General features: G+C 39.1%; 1 protein-coding gene across 7 annotated transcripts in view; it reads right to left on the bottom strand.

Annotated features, from left to right (window-relative positions):
• Positions 1–23,571, bottom strand: part of LOC119658370 (roundabout homolog 2) — a 278,873-nt gene that overhangs the window by 194,451 nt on the left and 60,851 nt on the right. For all 7 annotated transcript variants that reach the window (XR_005250224.1, XM_038065742.1, XM_038065734.1 and 4 more), the window contains one exon: positions 8,893–9,738. Coding sequence is in view for 6 of the 7 variants with exons in the window: in XM_038065742.1 (XP_037921670.1) it covers positions 8,893–9,052 (160 nt within the window). In the remaining variant the exon portion in view is untranslated. The remainder of the gene's footprint in view (positions 1–8,892; positions 9,739–23,571) is intronic.

The raw sequence follows: 23,571 nt of genomic DNA on the forward strand, positions 1-23,571 counted from the left end.
ATAAGAAAATAAAGCCGCAAATATACGCCGGCAATCGATTCAGCGGTACTCTCGCGGTTCTCGCTGTTCATTCGTTAATTTATTTGTCTTCAGGTGGTTTATCCTTTACACACTGCATACCTTGTTCATGACGCTAATGGACACGTACGATGCACTCAGCGCACTGTGTACTATAAAGCTGCATGGTAATTGCACTGTGTCGTCATATAAAACAAACCGCATTCCGACCTGAAAGCCTTTGAAGTCATGCCATCCGTGTAGATATTCTCGTCAGGGTTGATAGACTACAACAAATGGCCATCATTCCATTTGCCCGGAATATATCACTTTCTCTCAGCAGATTAGGACGTATCTATATCTAATGGTAGGATGATGTTGCATTCAAGTAGTTATTTATGGTGTCGCAGTCTGGCAATAAATGATAAAGTAAAATCAGAAAGAAGACGGAATTCAGTAAAATTATTTCAGCGTGACCAAATGTTAGGTGAAACGTAAAGTGATTGCTGAAGAGGGAATGAGTTTTTCGGAAAAGTTTGGAAGAAAATATTCCAGTTGACGGAATAACCGATCTGTGTATCTGGGATTAGCGGCAAATAACCATGGCTTTGGTCTACATGGTATCGTATTTCTATGTACTACGAAAACACCGAAAGTGAAATTACCCTAAAGGGTTACAGTCTCACCACCAGAGGCTACACCACCGTAAAACCATGCTCCTAGCAAAAATAAATACATCAAACATTTAAAACCCTTTGCTCTGGGCTCTCACTACAATAACTTCCATGAAGGCTCCAAACTCCGGCTAACAAATGGGCACAGCTGCTCTCAACGGTCTGCCTGGCCTTCACTCTTAACATTCTTGTGTGGAAAATCGAAATGGGGCTCAATGGACTATTACATGAAAATTTCTACTACATTACGTCCGTGTGTTGTTCAATTTACACAACTTTTCTGTTTAGGCTACACCAACCTCACCATTCACTCCACATCCTAAAATTCGATATGGGTTCATGTCGGTACACAGCGAGGGAGAAAAGCCTGATTGCGAGGGATCCATTTCATCTTGAAAAGCCGTCACTATCCGAAAAGAATCAACTTTTTGATAGCATGTCAACCTAACATATGAGTGAAAATTCCTTTTTGAAAAGTTTATTAATATCCCAGACCCCAGCCGAACATATGCGCGACATGGCATCTCAACATGTTCTCGGATCATCAAAAGTGGATGTGATGAATTGAAATAATTTGAGTGAATTATTGCAAGTGTTTTGGATTGAGTGGTGGAATGCGCGAGAAGAGTGAAAAATATTTACGATGTTGTGGAGAAAATCTTTGATATGAAAGGATTTTGAGAATATAATGAATACAAACAACCCGGAATCTGGTTTTCGTTTTGAATACTCACTAACGAGGGATACAAACACATAAATAAGTTCGACAGTGAAACAAGATATTCCTGGCTAGACCACCTACTTTCTTCATTGTGGAGCATCTCGGGGATGAAAACCAACTTCTCCCAACAAGCCTTTGTGCATTTTCCACAATCAGCTTCAATAGTATATTTCGAAGCGGCAAAAATCTTCTTCAATTATTTTTAATTGTGGCTATTCCTTCCGTTTAAAAGTTCCCATCTCTCATATTTCAGTTGTCTCCATGGGTGGTACTCCCAGCCATTACTATTTAACTTTATTGACTTGCTGCATGAAATTGCACAAACGGATTCGAGGTTCCTCCATCCAGACGCAAAGATATTCAGTCATATAAGCACAATTTCCTAGTTGTCTATTATTATTCAAGTTCATTAATCTGAACTCTCTCCGCAGTTCAAATAAAATATTAATCATTTCCCAGCCAATACAGAATTCTAGCCAGCTGTTGGTCATTTCTTCCTCAGCGGATCTTCAGGCGGATCAACCAAGCACTCGCTATCTTGGTGGCGGTGTGATTAATGTATCTGTTAAATGTCTAAATAAATTCGGATTTTAATCGAGATTTTAATGTGTATATACAATGCTAAAAGGTGAAGATGTTCTACTTGGATAGTATAATTGATAGCAACTCAAATAACTTTAGATCGATAGTCGAAACCAAGAATTTGTTGGACGGAAAAGAAATAAAACTACGGATAATGGGATTAATACGGATTCGGACCCCTGCCTTGGCAATAGCTCATAATTCTTTTCTTGAAGTAGATTTTTGATACGACCAGAAACATTAAAGGGAAAAAATCAACTGACTCGATGCCCTCGAATTCTTCCATTAGATTATAATAAATTTTAATAATATTTGGAAGAAAAGAGAAATGAACATGAAAAACGACCACACAAAACTCTGAGAACCATTCGTTCCGTTAAGCGGTTCACATGTTTAGGTATGAAGACACAATTAAAATGCGATTGCCTATGTGTTCACAATAAACCAGCATTTTTCAGAATCCTGTGGTTGGCGAAGGCTGTTGTAGCCTGTGAATATTATACAGTGCCAAACAAAATCGAACTTTCAGTATTCAATCGTTGATTTGATTTAAATATTTGTCATTAACTGGAGATGCCCACGTGTCGTTTTCATACCAAAAGCAGCCAGGTGCAAAAGGTTTTCGGCCAATTAAGCTCACCTTTCTCATCTTTGAAAACCCTAGGGTCTGTCCTTCACTTAAGGACAATCTTGGAGAGGTGGCCTTTCCTCAAATCTCAGCATGTCTACCTTAAAGGCGAATCCATTGAAATCCCCCTTCATGAGGTAATTAACACGGTTGAGTGGTTGTTAGCCAACAGGTAATATAGCCTAGTTGCCTTCCTAGAGATCGGGGAAGCATTCAACAATGTTAGTATTAGAGCCATTAAGACTAATCAGAAAAGGATTCGAGAGGTGTTTTGCACATTTTATAGTATCCATGCCAAGAACCAGGATAATCCAAAGTTCTGGAGCTAATCACTTGACCAAAACCCTACATCGACGCCATTTCTCTGTTGCGATGCTGCTGACGTATGCAGTTCTAGAGGTAGTAGACGTATGCCGACCTCTTGCTGATATTGGTGTCAGGGATGTTTCTCTCCATTGTGCGGTAAATAATGTAGGACGCACTGCAAATCTGTGGGCGCGGCCTGCAATATGTGTGCTCTGCAAAAATCCAAAGAAAACATAACGCTGAGGGTCGAGAAGGCCTGCATAGTCGTCTATGCATGCAAGAGAACCTTTGTATGGAAATGAGGTTTTTGGTTAAGGACATTTTTCTGAATTTGCGCAGACATGGTCATAGGATAGGATAGGTCATAGTATTCAAAGGATTCGTGTACCACTAGGGCTCTACAGTCTTGTAGGGCTGATACCCTCAATGCACTTCTGCGAAGCCGCGGGGCCATAGTAACATCCTAGACAAAATACCTTGGGAACCCGGCATTCGCAATGGATTACACCAGACGCAAACCGAGCTTCAAACGGAATTTTTACATGGGCTTTTCAACTAAGGTAGAGTGGAATACCAGCGATGTGTTGCAAGGTTATGATATAGTATTCTTCACCGACGGAAGCTAATGGGGAAATCTCTTGCGATAAGTCAGGAAGGATTTCGTCCTCCTATAACAGGATCCAATTGTGAGAGATTTTGGGTCATCCGAATGTAAACAGGTACAGGATTACTATCCTATAGAGGACCTTGCTAACTCGCCATTACCGATGTTGCGGGTTAGAAGAGGAATCCCCAGTAATCTGCTTTGCACAGTTCTAGCTAATGCCACACTATAGTGAAAAAAACTACATAAGGACGAACAGCATAGCGTCTTTTATGCAAGGTAGCATGTGTACATGCCCGAATTAGACAGCGCATAGACGATAAGTATTGACTTCTGCTGGAATCTGGTTTAGGTCTTTACGCTTGTTTACATGCCCATACAGCTAGCTTGGAAGGAGAGTTTCAGCATTGACAAGAATTGTAGAACTCCCTGAATGTGTGAGATATTTTGCAATGTTTGGGAATGTTGATTACAGATTATTAGTTGCCATTTGTAATGGACAACTCCAATCATTTTGTTCAATGGAACCTGTGAGCACTTTGCCAGTTGGGAGTTCTCGAGACAATTAATTGCTTTCCAGCTAGTATAGAATTTTTCTAGAATTTTTGATCGATACTGTCAAGACAAGGAAAATCCAAAGCCTAATTGTTGGGTGCCAAGTGCCAATGGGTGCATATCACTTGGGGCGAATCACCTTCTGGGGTAAATGGGCGATCCCCCAGAGTAACAAGGCTTTAGTATCCATTGATATAACTGGACGCGTGGGCCGAGAACTATCACTGTATTCGCTGGACTACCACCACGAAAAAAATTAACAAAGAGCAAAACCTAGCGGAAAACCAAACGCGGAAATGAATGGGGTACCCTCAAACCAATCCTCGACTCAGGAATACGCGACGGGGTGTAGTTGGTTCTATAGAGAGAGAGACTGTAGAGAGAGTAGCATCCACTTAAAGACTATAGAGAACTTATTGCACTAGGTTGTACGCCCGCCCCTTGGGATCAGGTTAAGGTGATCTTTCGCGAGTCCGGACTCCTCACCTCCTTCCTTGTTAATTCACTAGAAAGAGTGTAGAGAAGTGACTAATATTCTGCGCCTTGCACAGAAACAGTATGGTTACCAATCAGAAAAATTTGATAAAATGGGGCTACATTAGATGGTCTCGAAAATTAAGGCAGAATGACAGAAAACCACGGAGGGACAGCTGTCATAGTGTGCATGATGCAGTACGTGCTTTCGACAACACATCGACGTTTTGAATTTTACAAAAAGGGGATTTGGTTGTTGCCAGACCCTTGCACGTGTAATAGACCACGAAGGATACTGTAGATTAAATTAAAAATTGATATATTTTTTTAAGTGAGACTGTTTAAAAAAAATTCCGAAAAAACTTATGGAGAATTAGTATCGTCTGCAATCGCTCAAAAGGTCCGCCGATTTCCTGTTGTCCTAGCCACCCCTGGACCTCGGGATAAAAGGAAGCAGACCGGCATTGCAGAAACACCATTTTAGTCTTAATTCCAAACCCTGGAGATGGGTAGTCATTTTACGTCACTCATATATTGCTTCGATTCCAAAGTTAATTCTACGATAATTCAGGAAGAAAGGACTAGGACTGAGAAGCAGAGAATGAGGCCGAAGCACGACATGTTACCATCTGTAGGTTAGCATATCACTTTTAGTCAGATTGAGGTGCAGGTTATAAACCTGTGTGTCAGGAAGAATCTACGGATGCGTTAGAAACGCAGTAACATTGAGATTCTCTGCAATATTCCGCTGTCATCAAAAGCCATAGCAGGGCACACAGGTATTGATTGTAATAAAAGAGCGAATAAATTTGAAAAAATATATCCTAAAGACTATTTCTCTTGGAATTAACGATTTAATTAAAGTTGCACCTTTGAGAATCATATGAGACTGTGAACTTAAGTAATCATCCTATTGACCTGAGATATGGTACGCCACAGGCATAGCCAATTGATAATATACGCAGACTTTGGTGATACTAATAAATGGTCACAGTTCTCTTTGGCAACACCTGATTACAATGGGAATGCACATTTAATGAAGACCAAATATGCAGGATCTGCATGGAAGAACACGGAACGGCCTCCCACTACATAATGGACCAATCCACACTCTCGTGGTGAAAACTTCCCACCAGGGGAATAACAAACCATTTTCATCGCTGGAGAAAGAATGAGCTAAGCATAGCAAAACCTCTAACCGTTACTGACAATCGAGAGTACGATTGTCATTATTGTACGAAGCAGGATGAGAGAATATGGTTCAAGTCGAAGGAATTCTTATTTCATCGAGTTTTCGGGCCAGCGAAAAGCTTAAGGTGGAGCTGGTATCCTTCAGGGACTTTCACTAGCAGTTTTCACTTTAATCCTGCATCGCCTAGCATCATCTCCCTTGTGGCGGTGTAGTAAATAGGATTTGTTTGGCAATAACTTAAATAACGTACCGTAAAGCTATTCGATGAAAAAGGTTTTATAATAAAAAGATGCTATGTGAAAAGTACAAGGTAGGTTACGGTAAACCGCAAGGTGCCACAAGAATTACGACCACGTGCGTAGTTGAGTTGTTTTTATATTTTCAGTTTTAGTTTGGCGTTTGCAGTGTTTTTTAATCCGGCGCGATATCCTTTTTTAGATCTCAGTTTCTGAGTCGGACTCATGCATCGGTTAAAGAACACATGGAATTTTCATATAAAAACAGCATTTCACGTTCAAATTTGCTGCTTTTCTTTAGATTCTGGGATAATTCTCCCCTCATGTTTGACTATGGTCAACCTGTCCAAGTCATTATAAATAGTGCTCAACGTGGGGTCCAACTGATTGAGTCTGTAGCAGATAGCTGTCTCCTGCTCCCAACAACGTTTTGGAATGTCACATCAGTTTCTATCCTTTAGTAGCATACCAGAAGAGCTCGTTGCTTCTTTTGATCGTTTTGGCGCCTATCGTCTACATGGTTGCCTGGCAGAAGTCTCCCCATTAACAGCCTTTGTGGCTAAACCATGTAACGTATTGCCGTCTTTTCCTTGCTTTATGTGAAATGACAGTCCCTTCGTTCATTTATTTGAAAACTTTAAAAATTTTTTTCTTTGTTGAAGCAAGGCGACGGGCGACATGGAAACTTGATCTAATATAGGGACAGTCGGCTAAAACTGTGTTAATTCCGCCCACAATGTTCAATGCTGTTCTCTGATTGCAAATAAGGGCGATATAATTTTGGCGATCCTCCTTTGTCTGAATTAGTTATTTTATATTCTGCAATGAAGAGCAATTTATTAGATGTTTCTCCTGCACTAATGAACTGTGTTTTCTATCGGTTGAGGGCAGACGGGTTGAACATTAGGTGAAAGGAGTCTTCCAATTTCATTAACGAAAAAGGAGTCATTTACAATTTAGTTTTCTTCTGTTCTATTAAATAATTTTTACATATATTTATTATCTTTTAACAAACTTGATAGTTTTTTTTCCATTAGATTAATTTCTATTTTAAAGTCCTATTTTCATATTCTCAGCGAGCTGAACTCTGCAGAGCCTCCGCTAATTGACTGTGGATGAGACCATAAGGAAAGATCCTGTGTGTTAGATTGATCCTTCTACACAGAATACATAGTCTCACGAGAAGTTGATTTCGCTCGAGCGAGATCGATGAACTGGAATATGAACATGCATCTATTGCATCAGGCGACGCAACATCAGCCTTGAAGCAGACACAATTGACGACCAAACATGAAAACAGACGTAGCTTCCATAATTTTTACGAACTTGACGATAAACATAAGTTTGACTTTTTTTGCGGACACGACCGCATTGGAGGATCAGGAGACGCCCTTAAAACGTCAAGCACAGCATTTCTACGAATCGTGTTCGCACCATCTTGGGAGTTGACTTGTAATGACACACCAACGGATCCATTCTCAGAAACTACACAACCGAAAAATCTGAAAAAATTCATGAAGCTGCTTCTATATGGTGCCCAGGTCTCAAAACACTCTACATATAGATGTCTGCTCAAATTAAGTTAATAATAGTATATCATCATATTTTTGGAAAAATTGAGTAAAACCCCCCTTAAGTTTATCCTAGAATTATGAAAGTTGGTAGTAGTATAAATATGAAATATGAGGCATTTTGTCCCCAAGTTTGATCAAAATCGTACCATAAGTAACAAAGATACAGTAGCTCAAAGTTGTCCTTACCGTGTAAATTTACAACCCGAAGTACTAAATCTGACATGTTAAATGCATATAAATAACGAGCTACGTACAAAATCTGAAGTTCCACACTCAAATATACTCACAGAAGAAGCAAACAAAACCTTTCATACCTGAAGCGCCCAGCTTCCGGTTCCCCGACTTGTTAATTAGCTAGTGTCCCGTGTGAAAGCATGGGTAAACTCAACCCTACAGTGGAATTGCGAGCTGATGAATACTCATGAACACAAGCAGAGGTAAAGCAGGAGAATGATGTTGGAATTACCTTAATCCTTTCGTAAGGCCATTCGTCAACAGTTTAAGGAGCCATTAGATAACTGAACTGATTCGAGACTGCATCCAAGATTGGTGCGATGACTTCCGCAGCTAATGACAGACAGACCATGCTGTAAATAAGTTCAACAATTCTTTAAGGGAGGAAGGATTGTTAGATTAGATGAGATTAGATAAGACCCGTCATACATTGATTAATTTTCAACTTTCCGGGTAGTACGGCTCCCGGTCTGCGCAGGTTAATGCAACAGGACGAAAATCCAACCAAGCTCGCAACATAGCCGACCACACAGCTTGTCTGCTGTGTCAGCAGAAGAAGTAAGTATACAGTGCATCCCAGGAAATCCTCAGCAAAAAAATTAAGCTTAAGATATGATTCGGTCTGTTGGTATTAACGTCTGATTAGATTATCTACTAAGGCTGCTAGGGTGAACGCCGAGTTTTCTAATACGGTTCTGCGCTTTTTGACACGCGCGAGTTAAGGGATACGTGAAATTTTTTATAATGATGTCGGAAGGATTGAAATGTCGAAAGGTTTCTCCCCCAAAATCCTGAGCTGCATTTAGATGCAGGCGGAGCTGTACCGCCAAATTCGCCATTTCTTTGAATTTTGGAATAACTCTGCCGTCGTGGTTGACCATGATCATATATCTATCTCGTAGCGCCAAATTATTACAAATCTCTAAAACTTAAGCCATCCAGAACAATAGAGAAGGAGTGAAAATTTCTTGAACCTTATGAATCACGACCGGTTTACAATGATCCGCAGCAAGATTTCAAACTTACTAAAAAATGCAGTTCAAATTCATATATCCTAGACTGTAACGCGTCTTAAATCAAGTTTTAAAGAAATCTCAAAATACTGTCTAACTTACCATATGCTGGTGCAACGCAATAAATCCAAAATATGAGAAAAATAAAATTGGATTTGATGCTAAGATGCTGCCGTTTGTTGGGTTGCTTGTGTTGTTGCTGTAAGTACTGCCGCGGCCCTCGCTGATGCACAAGAAATCGATCCGTCCAATTTAGGGGCATTGTTAAACACGGTGGTCACCAATTATCGACACCGAAACCAACACAAACACTAGTCACATACGAACACTTATACGGGCATTATAAAATAACGATTTTTTTGGAAAACTCACTCCATGGGAAGCATTTCCATATGAACCGGGTCTTAGAATGAGCAGCACAGCCTTGAGATTGAAGTCATTCTTCATAGGATTAAAGATAAAATAATGGAAGTGGCTACTTCATTTCCACCGCACATTACTGAGCCCTTAGATTAGCTCCTGCCGCTAGTGAAATAAACTGCAGAAAAGTGAAAAGTTCAACCGTTTCCCGATCTATTCTTTAAATTCGACCGAAGCGTTAATTTTCCGACATTTTGCTAGACTTTCTACTAATGAAATCGCGAACCAAGGGTTTCGTCCCTTTTCTTTCCTTTCACGAATTTTTATGGTCCGATATTCGTTTTTTTCCCAGTTTTATCGCCGGTGTGAATCTTAAAATTTACTGTTCCGGGTAGGATGCTTTGCTCCTCTCGGCAACGTATCCTGTATCCCGAACTGTAGACAGGATAACAATAAAGGACGTCAGTTTCTTATTGCTTCCCGATAGAAGTTTATGACTATGGTAGTCGTTGTTAGGATACCGTTTGCTCTCAGGTGATTGTTGTTTTATTCCTTCAGCTTCCAGGAGATTTTACAGTCGACCATTACCTGTGAATTAGATGTAGAAGAAAAGGAAATGATGTTCATAAGCGTGAAATTGTTTTTCGATTTGTTTTGTTGAAATTGTATGAGTTTGCAGCAGATATAAATAACAGAAAGATACGAAAGTAAATATTTGATGGATGAAAGTTCGGAGAGGAAGGGGGAGTATTGTTCTTTATTACATCATTTGTAGAATTTGTTGAGTTCGGCGCAAAATGAATGGTGGAGTGGGCAGACACTTCAACAGTTGTTATATGCACCAGAATTTCGATTTGATATTTCTGAAGATATGATGCTTTATTTCAAAGTGAGTGGAGATTAAAGTATGCTTTATGGATATTTAATATTGCAAAAAGTCAGTCAATTAAGGACAAGGCTTATTTTCTCCAGCTGCAGAAATGTATTTTTCAGTGTGTGTTTAGCACTGATGTGACTCCTAATAAACGTGCATGAATACATATAAGCTTCGAATTTATTTAAAATTACCCTGAAAACCACAGAAAAATGTTCATTTCCATATTGTGCATGTACCAAATCCCTCATTCTTGCTTTCCCCCTTGAGACACGGTTAAATGCAAAATAGTGAAAATTGTTTATGCCACAAAAATGACTGCAATTTGCATACATCCAGTGAATTCTATCAATCTTCCCAGCATCATATACAATACTCTCACCATTTGGGGCAAAAACGTGATGAGTTCCGGGGCTTGATTTCTATTTGAATACCAAACTAGAACCACACACTGGCGTTAGCTACGTATTATGCACTCGCTATCCAAAAAGAAAACCAGCATTAATAGCAATTCCATCATCATCACCATTACCACTATCATCATCCATCACCATCGTCATCACTACCGATGTTATGTATATCGCATCACATTCATCATGGGATCTGGTTAAGTTTCATGCAAATTGTTATCCCGAACGGTTTACGGGACAATGAGTGAAAGGTAAAAATTATTCCAAGAAATGAATAATTGGAAATTTTGATATATGCGAAGGACAAGGGAAAGGCAAGGGAGAACAAGTACGACTAGCCACAATCTCCTTCGAACTTTGCTTCGTCAGACAAGAAAACCATTCCAGGACACAAATGCCCCAGGATTACAGACCCGCCACTTCACCTTGATCTACCCTACGCCGGTAAGAGAAATTGCATTACTCATTCGATCATATCCTGAATTGGACGATTTAAAATCCGAAACTGCTGATATATTGTGTTGCAAAAACCACAGTCAAAAATTCGCCATCGGCCATAATTTGCGGTCGTCGGAATATTAATTTGCACCAAGCGTAAATTGAGAGAAAATTGTGCAAATTGTGTTCGAATGTCGGTCTGAATGTTAGATGATGATAGTAATGATGGGTTGGGAACTTTGGTCGTGAAAAAAACCCAACATCCCTAAAGCTCAGAGAAATAGTGGGAGCACTGCAAATTGTGGTTCATTGAATATGTACTATCTGAAACCAGGAAGAACTGAACTTTCACGTCGATGTGAAATGCGGTGGAAATTTATTGTTCTGCGGTTGAAGTCTTTCGCCGGAAATTATGCGAAACTTTTCAGAATAGTGGAATTGATTTTCAATGTTTTGTAATATATGCAAAATGGTGATTCTATAGTGAATGCAAAACTTAACTATATATTCATACTTCACTACGTTAGTTAAAGCAATTAAGGTACAATTTGGCGTTGTCCATTTCGGCCCTCCTTCCCTATTCTAGTATTGGGGAATGTATGAGTGGTTTAGAGCATCGACCAGACCCATGCGCTATCGCTGTCAGTCCCTACCTACTCACCCCGTGATTTTCTGAGAAGCTTGTACTCTTCCTTCACTATTTTGACATATATAGTAATGTATATAGTAGTAATGTAGACTACAGCATAGAGAATGATGCTACCGATTTGGTGAAAATAGCGCTATTATTAACAAACTTATAATAAGTCAAAGCTTTCGCTTCTGTGGAAATTCAAGAAAGTGGATATTCTCATATAATATATGCATATATTACGTGCTACACACTAATGGGACTCAAACTCAAACCACACTCAAATTTCTTTATAAAAGAAATACACAAAACCTTTCATACCTGAAGCGTCTAGCTTCCGGTTTCCCGACTTGTTTTTTAAGAAGGCGCTTCCAGGACGCTTAATATTGCATTTTGGAAATTTTCGTTAGCTGCAAAGTTACCAGAAGCATCGAAAACCAACCAACCAACAACATCAAACCGCACTGGTCCAACAGGAAGATTAAAGATAGGATAATATAACTTCGAGATCGTTGATAATTTCTCCTATGTAGGGTCGAAAATCACAACCGACAGCACCTACGATGAGGAAATCCGCGCACGGTTGTTGTCTGCCAACAGAGCCCATTTCAGTTTACAAAAACTGTTCCGCTCGAAACGTCTCAACATAGGGTGAAAGCTCTTACTGTACAAGACAATGATCTTACCAGTCCTCGTGTATTCCTAGGAGGTTCTTAGCAAAAAGAATTACGAACTCTTGGCCGCGATCCAGAGAAGTATCCTCCGAAGAATTTTTGTTCCCCTACATGAGGATGGACGACTCCGTAGCCTACATAACGACAAAATCTATGAGCGATACCATGACCGTCCGGTTGTGGATAAATCCGGCTCAATAGGTTACGGTGGGCGGGTCACTTAATCCGTATGGATGAGGATGATTCAGCTCGGAAAGTCTATAAGGGCAATATCTATGGTAGAAAAAGAAGACGAGGCAGACCCTGTCTAAGATGGAGCGATGACGTAGGTCAGGACGGCAGACAGCTTTTAAAAATATCGAATTGGTGGACCTCGGCGCAAAGTATCCTTATTAAGGCAGGCCTAGACCGGATACCGGTTGTTGCACCGTTGATGATGGTAAATAACAACGAAGGTCATTTATTGTGAGCCCTTTTTCACAATAACCAAAATTATTCAATTGGTTAAAATCGAGGCTAAATATAAGAATTAAAATTCGATGTCTTAACGATCGAGATAAACAAAATTATTAGCCAGTGTGGTATCTGATTTTGGAACGTATTCGCGAAATAATATTCTTTCATACAGAGAAAAAAGGACCAACATAGGGGAAAACAATAACAAAGGATATCTATCTTGTTTCGAATTTTATTTAACTACATTTCAATAAACCATCCTGTTAGAATTCAAACGTATTTTGTTGGGTTATTTATCAATCAAAAAAGATACTTGAACAAAGTATTATAAAATTGAAAAATTAGAAAACTAATTCAGAATATTCAAAGAAAAATTCAGCCTACGGGCTACGGAATATATTGGGCAGCTAGCCATCGTGTCAAATTGTCACTGCGAAAGCATACAATTCAATATTTTAATATTTCGGAAGAACATTTGAATAATCGATGAAAGGCTCGCGAATCCAGCAAATTTGGGCAGAAATTTGACTGAGGAAGATATCAAAAAGCCGAAAGTAGTGTGCGACTTATATAGCAAGGCAGGTCTATAGCAGGAAGGAAATGGGTATGCTCCCTGGAAACACACCACTTTGGACATACATACATTGCAATAATAAGACTAATGATTACCTAGGGGATGATAATCTGGACAGATACAACCGAACTCTGTACAACAAATTACACAAACCTTATTTGTTTGTGTATCCTTCTGGAGTCGACTCCTCTTCAGTTTTGCATACAGAAACAGATTTACACAACAGAACAACAACAATACGTTTGAGGGTACCAAGGAAGGGAAGAGGTGCTTAAATCCGTCACTTAATCAATAATTTTAAACACGATGGAATAACAAGACACACTGAGAGAGCGTAGCAGTGACCTAAGGGTTAAACAAACAACTGATTAACCGGTACACTGACGGGTTCTTCAGAACAGAAGGGGCGGAAATATATGTAACAGATAGATGTGACTTCTCCTACCTCCAAAGGAACTATAGTAGGCAGAACAGTGCCATTCTGGTATTAGGACCCTTATGTCCAACCAGATGAAATGTACACTGACATGATAATGCTCCAATAAATTACGAACGAATACGAACGGCTCACACAATATTATGGGTTCCAGGCCATATTGGGTTAGAAAGTAAAGAGTTAGTCAGGACGGGAGCAGGAACACCGTTATATGGGCCAGAACTCGTTTCCGGAAGTGGAAAGGGGTTCAAGGCTATGATGCTTTGAAATGAGGAGGAGCGGCAGAGGAAACTACTTGCATACTAAGCGAACTTACCAGGAATGGAACAATCCATGGTCCTCATGAGGGAATTTGAACTCCAGCGTTCACAATATGGTTTATACCTCACCAAGAAGAGCCACTAAAATATAATAAGATAAATAGCTCTGCCTAGTTGATTCTCAATTCTCACATACAAAAACTGAAGCTTAAACAATTAAGAATTAGTTAAGGTAAGGTAATGGCCTATGGATTTTCTGGTTTACCACTAAACGTCAGAAAATATCACTCTCAGTGCTACTCGCTTAAATCTACCCCTACTTCCTGCTACTACTCTCTTAACGACCTGCACTGCCTCGAAGTTGTCAATCGAGCAGCGAATCCTTAGCTCGCCTTAACCTCCGCGTGAGAGGTACCTTCGAGTACTGCTCGGTGAACTGATCACCCTTAAATACCTGTGATTGTCTTGAACTTGGAAATGTGCAACAAAAATTGACCCTCTTCTTTAAGAAAAACTTTCGTCATGTGGACTACCCTTCCCGGCTTTCCGGACCTCAATTTCCTACAACAGCGTAGAAGCTATCTAGATTTACGCACATTTTTTAAACTTTCCTCGGGCCTGATGGACTGCTCCGTGTGTTTCATAATACACGCAACGCAGACATTTGTTCTTCACGGTGTTCAAATTCTATTTCCATTTCCCGATTCCCAGACTTTGTTGAAGTTTTAACGCACAAGAGCTTGGTCTCCCTTTTTTAAGTGCTTTTAAGCATAGGTTAAGGTTCTTGCATTCTCCTACTATGTAACTGGAGTTTACTCTGCTTATTGTTCGTTAATTATAAAAAAATAATAAATGGTAAAACCAGTGCTTTACAATGGAGCATTAGTGAGCTGTCGAGAAATCATCGGCTGATGAAGCTACCACCATACGCTTCAAAGGGTCATCTAAATTGAACTGAGGATGCACCGGCAGTTGCAATCAACAACCTATAGGTGAACATACCACAGAGATGGATGCGATAAACCTATGTGCTAGAGCGTATCTAGGAAGAAAAAAAAACAGAGGCAAGTTAAAAGTTATCGTATCAGCCAAAACTAAATCCGAACTTGCATGTGACAACCAGCAACACCTTGAAACCCTGGCAACCAAAAATGAGATAGGATTGAAGTAGACAATCGGGCACAACTGTATTTGTGCCAATGAAAGGGATCAATCATCACCTGTGACACCGGAGCCTAGTTCCAGCCATTCGAAACTGGAAGGTGAAGTAACTACCCTATTGTTGGGAGACATCGGCTGGCAATAGGCATAGCAAATGAATTCTAAAGGATAGTGCGGATTAAAATAGCTAGAGCCCTGAAACTAAGCAAAGTTGAAATAAAGGCACTGATGATCTACGCAGACACACAATGAGGATCTGTAAAGAAGACCCAATATGCAGGCTTTGCAAAGAAGCCTCCCATATGATATTGGAGTTCCCCGCGTTCTCGCGTTGGAAGCATACCCCTGGGGGAATAACCAGCTTCTCAGCCTAATTTATACAAAGTGACTTTGCACCTAAACGAAAGGCAGGGCAACGAAATCCAGTTCTATTGAAAGCAACTTCATCCACTCAAGTATAACAATGGCCAGGAATTAATAATGAAGAAGTCACGGAAGACTTAGAGATAGGAGCAATTACACAGAGATTAACACGTGTCATATACATCTTCGCCAAAACTTTGATAGTGAACGAAGAAACGGAACAATTTCACAAATAACAAAAACTTCCAAGTATTCATCCTCGGAAGTCATCCACCGTCACGCCATATGAGCAGAGGTAGTGAGCGTAGTAGACAATGTCCTCAACAAGACCGCAATATCGTTTGCCATAAGGACTAAACCTAACTATGGAACATTGATGGGTAAAACTCAAACAATAGAACGTCTACGTATTTACTAGGCCGACTTGCTAAATCGACATCCTAAATTAGAAAAGAAGAAGGAGAAGAAGAAAGTTGTCAAAGAGCATGCTGCAGGCTATAACAGTGAAAAAAGATATCGAACGTACGTCACCTTGTTCGTGAATGTGGACTTCTTAATGAAAGAAGAAGATCTAGCAACCCCCGAAGGGAAACGTGACTGCAAAGGCAGAGGAGCTGAAATATCGGCGAAGAAATTGACAACTTGAACAAACTATCGAAGTTTGATCAGAATCTAATAGCAGCGGTAGAATTCTTCGTAATGATACAACATTAGATCACGCCAATCAACAGCAAGCTGAGTGGAATAGAGTGTTAAAAGCAAATATGACTTAATTGATAGAAAAAAGTAGAAGATATCCTGGATTTGTCGGCGAAAACTAATTCCTGGTAGCATAACCGAAAATTGCAGAGTCAGAATGGCAGTGATCAAATAGCGTCAGAGGATTGATTTCGATCAGAAATTCACTACTATCGCATAAATGGGAATGATTAAAGTGATAATTAGCACAGCATCAAGGGAATTTTCCTGAATTCGAATATGGAAAGTTGGAAGAGACCATTTGCGTAAAGGTGCCACAAATCGTTTGGAGGACAATGTGGGGAAGGAATTTGCACGGATTTAAGCGAGTACTATATGATTCCAGAAGCAGCTGTAGAAGTAGGATTTCGTGACCAACGATGTAGCGTATATACAAGCGCAAAGATAATGCAGCCCCCATTAACTGCCATAGAACCCCAAATTTCATTGAAGGACCAATGATATTGCTTGGAGCTTTTCTTCATCAAGGAGAAGAAGAATGAGCCCACAATTCAAAATGTGCTCGAAAACAACCAAGCACTGGATGGACAGGAACTATTATATTATAATTAAGCTGTGTAGGGTTAACAACAGTTTAGTCTTGATATGACTTGATTGTAAGATTTTTTTCGATTCGGAGCCTGTAGTAGGGACTTCTATTACTCAATGATTGAGGGCAGCACTACCGCAACGGGGCTTCTTGTTGATCCGTTTTGGACATTAAAGTCACTGACCCTAGACGCCAGCAAAGAAAGTCTCTTGACGATTTACTGGATGAAGACTATGAGTCGAGAAATACTGAGCCTAGACTGCTTCATAGAAAAGCCTGAACTTTTTGAAGTCACAGTGGTCATTTTAAAATAAACGTAGAAAGCACAGTTTAAATAATTTTATTAATGTGATGTTAACGAAAAACTTCACAATTTTTTATCATCTGTTTCTTCATTGAAAATCAAAATGTCCATATTAATTTCCCAACTTCCATTATTTTTTGCGACCAAATCCTGGCCTACTCCGCCACGGAGAACACTGGTGGTGGCAACTGTCAATCGAATTAACAAAATTCGGAATAAAATTCGAATGTTGTTAACCCCGCTGCGTCACAACAGTAACGCCTGTATGATTTCGAAGAGCATAGTACTTCAACCGTTTCCAAGTATATAGAGTATGATATATACACGATCAACTGATCTTAATAGCTTTCAATGTTTACATAAACCCTTAGAAAATGATTCTATCTAGTCTTGGAAAGAATGACAGGAAACATGGCGTCTGACAACTTCATTTTAATGTGATAATGATCTGCTTAAGGTGTCGTAACTTTACACGAAAGGGACAATTTTTGCAAATTATAGCTTTGGTGGTCTATTTTATATTATTGTGAAATTTTAATATTACAGGGTGAACCTGCATTTTGTAATTGCAGTAGAACTCCTCTACTACAAAATGTGGTCACATAGTATTCATAATTTATCAGCCGGTCAGTACACATAAGGATTCCGGAATACTCAACGAATTGATATGTGCTGAAAGGTAATGGAAATTATTTCCATTCCTTAGAGGTTCATTTCAGAGATTCCAAATTTTTAATTATACCCTCAGGATATTTTTCGTTGGAAACTGTGTTGGTTTGTTTTCAATGAGACTCTATTTGCTTTGAATTATCACCACACTTATTACAATGTAAATTATGAACTTACTGTTGCAGGTCAAACACAACGACAAACTCAAACTTTCATTGCCAACCGGAGTTCGAATTTGGAGCATGAAAGAGAATAATTGATGCACGCATATGCTGCCAATCGACTAACACGAAAGGATGCACAAAAACATCACCTTACATGATTCACACCACTTTTCGAGAAAGATGATGTTGATAAGTTAAAAATATCACCAACATCACACAGCTGATATTAATAAATGTCACTTATCAGTAAAGTGATTTTTGCCCTACATTTATCAAGTAGGTATGAATGAAGAATAACGTTCTCATGCAAGAGAATAAAAAAAACAAAAGATTTTCATATACTTGTAACATCGTAAGATATTTTCACATCAAAAGAACAAGGAATCAAAATGCTTCCGAAGGAACATTACTTATCACTTAGAAGTATGCACATGCGTTTTGAATGGTTTTGCTCGCTATTCCAAAGAATCCGCATAGTTAAAACTTATCGCACGCAAACCCGATTTCATTTTTCCATGCGAAAACCAACCAATAGAGTAGGATATCACAACACTAACAGATAGATAGTTCGATAGTCGCCATCATCACTTTTACTAGGAAGAACACTGTGACATATCAAGCGATGCATTAAAGTGTTGCTTATTGAGGTCTTAAAATGGGTATCACTTTGGCGTAGATATTACAAAACATTATTATATTATTATCACTTCCTTAGTAGGTGGTGATGGTGAGGTGTTAAGTAATGTTGCAAAAGTAAGTGATGTTAGGATCACCCTCGATGATGATAATATGACATAACTTTCAGATGATATCACTTTTGTGATATTACATACATAACCTACTCATCTTTACTAACACAGATACTTCCCTTTCCTTCTTGACGGCCTCTCAACGATAGCCTCATATTCGATAACTATAATTATCTTACCAGATTCAACTTCAACTTGCTGTAGTAGCTTCCCTTTTGTTGGGCCACCTCTACGTTAACCACCGATTAGCGGGACTTAACTTTTTAACTGCTGTCTTTCTCCACAAGGCATAATTGTTATATGCCTCGTTGGGCCACTCATTTTCCTTCCTTTAAATTATTTAGGAAGTGAAATCTTTCCATTTGGGATTTAATATTTGTACAATTGATTTGTTCCATCTTTGGCATTTTTTTTGTTATTCTTGGTCCTCCGCATAGGTACTTTAAAATCCGTCGACCGATTTTTATTGTGTTTCTATTCGGGCACTTCCATAAGCGAGCCTGGTATCTCTACGTCAATGATGACCCGTAAGTTTAAGGAGGTCATCCCGTTCTTTTTTTGGTATCAATTGAATCTAGATATAGTCTGCGATATTAGGCAAAAGTTATTTTTCGATATTGCGAGTCATTCGGGAATTTTAGTGTTAAACCGGTAAAGTGTCATATGGCAGCTTTATGTCGATCGCCGTAATGAAGCCAGAATTGATCAGTTAGAAGGACGTTCGAATGACCTCGCTAAAAGCGAGAATTTAAGCCAAAGCTTTACATGTGTTTTTTTAAGAAACCGAAGGTTTCTGGACTAGATATAACAGATTAATGATGAATTAAGATTTTATGGTTAATATAATTATAATTATATACTATTGACAGCATAAAATAGCAGTTTATGGCATGGTGATCCAACGCTTTCTGGCAATCTCACTCACAGAGGAAGACTTCGAGATTGAAAAACAATACATTATGGACACTGCAAGGAAGAACGAGTACAATAACACCGCCATAGATATGATAATCCAGAGACACGCACGAGGGATAGAACGTACACTGTACAGCCAACAATCGGTTTCTACCACATTAAAAAAAACAAACGCAACCTTTTCAAATCTGTCAAAGTATATACAACGCCCATTGAAAAAGCTCGACATACAACTGGTAAGATCAAGTCGTATCTGCTAATTAAAGTCTCAGCTTGCTGGAGAAAAGAACTGAAAAAGGGTAGATGAGATGGGCGGTAATTATAAAATCGCTTGCTTAGATTGTCCCAAGGTGTATATCGATGATGAGAGGAACAAGTTGTTCCCGAAATATTGGTATTTATTGATTAACAAATATCAATACCGAATAGAGAAAAGCAAGCCTTAATTATTTCAAACACATAGTCCAAAATCTATCCAACGAAATTCTTTGAAATATTCACGACTAAGCAGAACATATTCCTACAGTTCGCAAACTAGGATAATTGCAATTCGTTGGGCCGTTTTTTATTAAACTTAAAGAAGCCGTGAAAAACACGAAAATTTACGAAAAAAAAGTTTAATACGGCATCAAAAATGTGCCTTTCAACATTTTTTAATAGTTCTAGTTTGAGTACCGTGATACACTTCACACGTTAAAATGCCGTTTATTTTTTTTAGGATGAGCACAGCGCCCTCTGATGTGACAACCGAAAACACTTTTTTGGAAATCTTCTTCACATAAAATTCCCAAAAAAGCGAAAAAATGGCTTTCATACGGGATAAACCCTTTAAGTGAATTATTTCAGTCTTGATGCTAAGTGCGAGGAGCATCTGCTCGAACAATCATTTCAGGCTCAATCACTACCGCTTTTTCGCTGTAGGAAGGACGATGATTCTTAAATGATACTGCTCGTGCATATTAGTGGTGATCTCGGAAGTGTTCAACTTCTTGTGTCTATGAACGGATTCTTACCGGATTGGATTGCCGAGATTTCAAAATATAATTTGTTATTTCCTGCATGGTCATTTCATTATTTTGTGTATCCTTTAGTGTACTGTTAAATGAAGATGAAGATGGTCGGCATTTATCGTCCTTTAACTTTCTCATAACTGACGCTATACACTTACACTTGCAGTAACTAAAACTTCGCTGTATCTTTCGGTAAAATATTTCCTAGAGCTCAAATCATAAAGATTTCGGCAGGATTTTAATTTTCATATCGATTTTTACTGGTTAATGCATAGCATCTTGACGCGATTTTAGCCTTGATATACTCCATCATTACATGTTTTCATACACTGCACACTGCTTTCGTTTTGGTAAATCATACGGGTGATATATCAACAATGAATGCTTCCCTCGTTGGGCCAATATGAAAGGCAAATTGCTGATTCAAAATGCAAATTCGATTTGAAAAGATTAAAATTGAGTTAAGAGATTGTATCTAACGCTATTGAGATACACTGTCTGCCAGTTTCTAGGCCAGATTGCGTCAAAAGCAAACACCTCGATGAGGTACTTGGTTCTGTGCAAATACTTGTATCTCACGCATTCTACTCTAGCCTTGCTCTATTATTCGATCTATTATTCACCGTACAAAAGACCAAAAGGTCCCATTATGAAAGGCTGCCACAAAATAGAGAATCTATGATATCCTACTGGGATACATGTAGTCACGAAATTCTCATCAATATTTCGTGAACTTTTTTAAATTCCGTTCGTAGTGATTTTGCAGAGTTCGTGCCATATGTCTTTTGTTCATATGAATAGAACCACGATTGTATTATTATGTACTGAATAGGAGAGATTTCCGATAATGTACAAACCTACAGGGAATTTCCCCTCGAGTTTCTTCCGTTAAAGAAGTTTCAACTTCTGGGCATTCTCCACAAACAGCACCGTATTTTACATGGATATATGAATGAGAATGGTGTCCAATTGAAGCACTTCTAATACTAGGGTTTGTTTAATTTCTCAGCTCTACGCTAGCGATGCATCATTCAATCACTCCCGCCAACTTTTTATGATACAAGTCGATCAAATTCGTACCTCAGCTACGCATTTTTATATAGCGTGGGTTCCCAAACAAGCCTGCATTCATGCATGTAAAGGCTAATATATTCTCAATTAGCATATTTCTTCTTATTTCTGTTCAGAGCCATTTTTCAGTATTTAATTGCTTTTCAATTTATTGCAAGTCACCTTTTCCATTGCAGGTCATTTTCTGAATTTTTGAGATTTCAAGTGGGAACAGCACGGTGGTAACTACTCACTTGTGATAAGTGTGGACACACTTGAGATCTGCTTGTATAAACGGCGGTCGTTCCAGCTCCTGGAGTTTTCAATTAATCATAAATCGAAGTGAACGTTGTCTAATAACACAAATATGATAAATATATGAAATTTTATGGTCGCCCGAACTTTTAAAGCTAGTTCAATAAGGCTAACGTGGGAAAGACTAGTTTTTGAAAGGGTTACTGTTGAAATGAGCCGAGGGTTGAAGAGGTCCAAAAAGTGTAAAGAATGAAAACCGACAGTGGTAACACTTGAATGGTTTCCTGGTATTTCATAAGGCCGATTATTCCTTAAATTTCTCTATAAATTTAACGTAACTGAAGAATACCAGGTAATCTATTCATTAACCATGGAAGCTCGTATTCTTATCCACTATGGGAACTCATACCAATTTGCCTTAGGTGATGATCCAATAATCACTCAGGTTAACTTTCAGACTCCCAGTCGGCGACACCATTTTATCCACGAACCACATGTTGTGATATCAGCCAGTAAGAAATGCTTCTCGATGCATATTACCACCACTCAAAAAGTCCTTAAGTGTTTTGCCCTGAAAAAAATTGAATTCCAGCCTGGTCACAAATTAGAACCCTGTAGGCTGTGTCGCGATCTGATCTGTCGAGCTCTTGGAAATGATTAATAGTTGGGTCGAAGCGATAAACAAGCCACTTCATGTGTCAGCAAATTCGATGACTTGAACCCAAAAATGAAATCAAAAACCAGTTAAGAAGGCGTATCTTTTCCAAGCTGACGGCACTGAATATTAGTTTCCAGGCTCAATAAATTGACATTAAGTATGATAAGAGCCTCCGGAATGGAGTCTCGGTCTTAGCTACGAAATTACGTATGAAGATTTCAACTGCCATATGAAGGCATTCCGCGTTTCTTAGACTCTAGAAATTCAGTCAATAAACATATATATTTTTCTTAGAAAGAAACTTCTTGGACCAACGACGGAAAGTGTTAGGAAATTTATGGCACACACAGCTATGAAGCTGAAGAGTGACGGGCTTATCGTTAGGGTCGCGACCTGCTGTCTCTTCAATTGCACTTATCTTTGACATTCGCTTTCCAATGTCAAATATCTATCTACGAGTGTAATCTAATAATTATAGATAGACGGGCATTATGACCACCTACTTCGGGGAAAAGCCAATTTAAATCCATTGTGAAGCAAATATCTATCTACTGACCAAGTACGCGATTCCTTTTCTGACTACGTCCATACAACTTCGATTGAGACTGTCAAGAATTTGGATGCTACTTACCACAATTTACATCACTTACCACGACTATCATATTAGTTTATTACCCTAAGCATATGGGAAGCCTAAAAACACATACTCGTAAACAGTCTCAGTTCGAGATATCAACTTCACTTGTAATTGAATTGAGCCAGCAACAAAGGTTACAATCGACCCAGCCGATAACTAGATACCATTAATTAAACTCAGAATCAATATTCTACTCGTACGGACCCTTCGCGCCGGCAGACAGACCACTTTTATGAGAAAATGAACACTCCATGCACTTTTATTATTAGCCCTTTGGAGTAAGACGAATGAGAAAGACCGGGGCTCAGATCTGTAAATTGATACTTGGTCACCGAATCCGTCATAAAATTCCCAGGGCCTTTTGTAAGTGTTCGTTCTATAATGGGGACTTAGCTAGCTGGAATGTGGCTGCAATTAGACGCAATGCCCATATGGCTTTCCTTCG

Source organism: Hermetia illucens, chromosome 1, assembly GCF_905115235.1.
Source record: "Hermetia illucens chromosome 1, iHerIll2.2.curated.20191125, whole genome shotgun sequence".
Taxonomy (NCBI): Eukaryota; Metazoa; Arthropoda; class Insecta; order Diptera; family Stratiomyidae; genus Hermetia; species Hermetia illucens.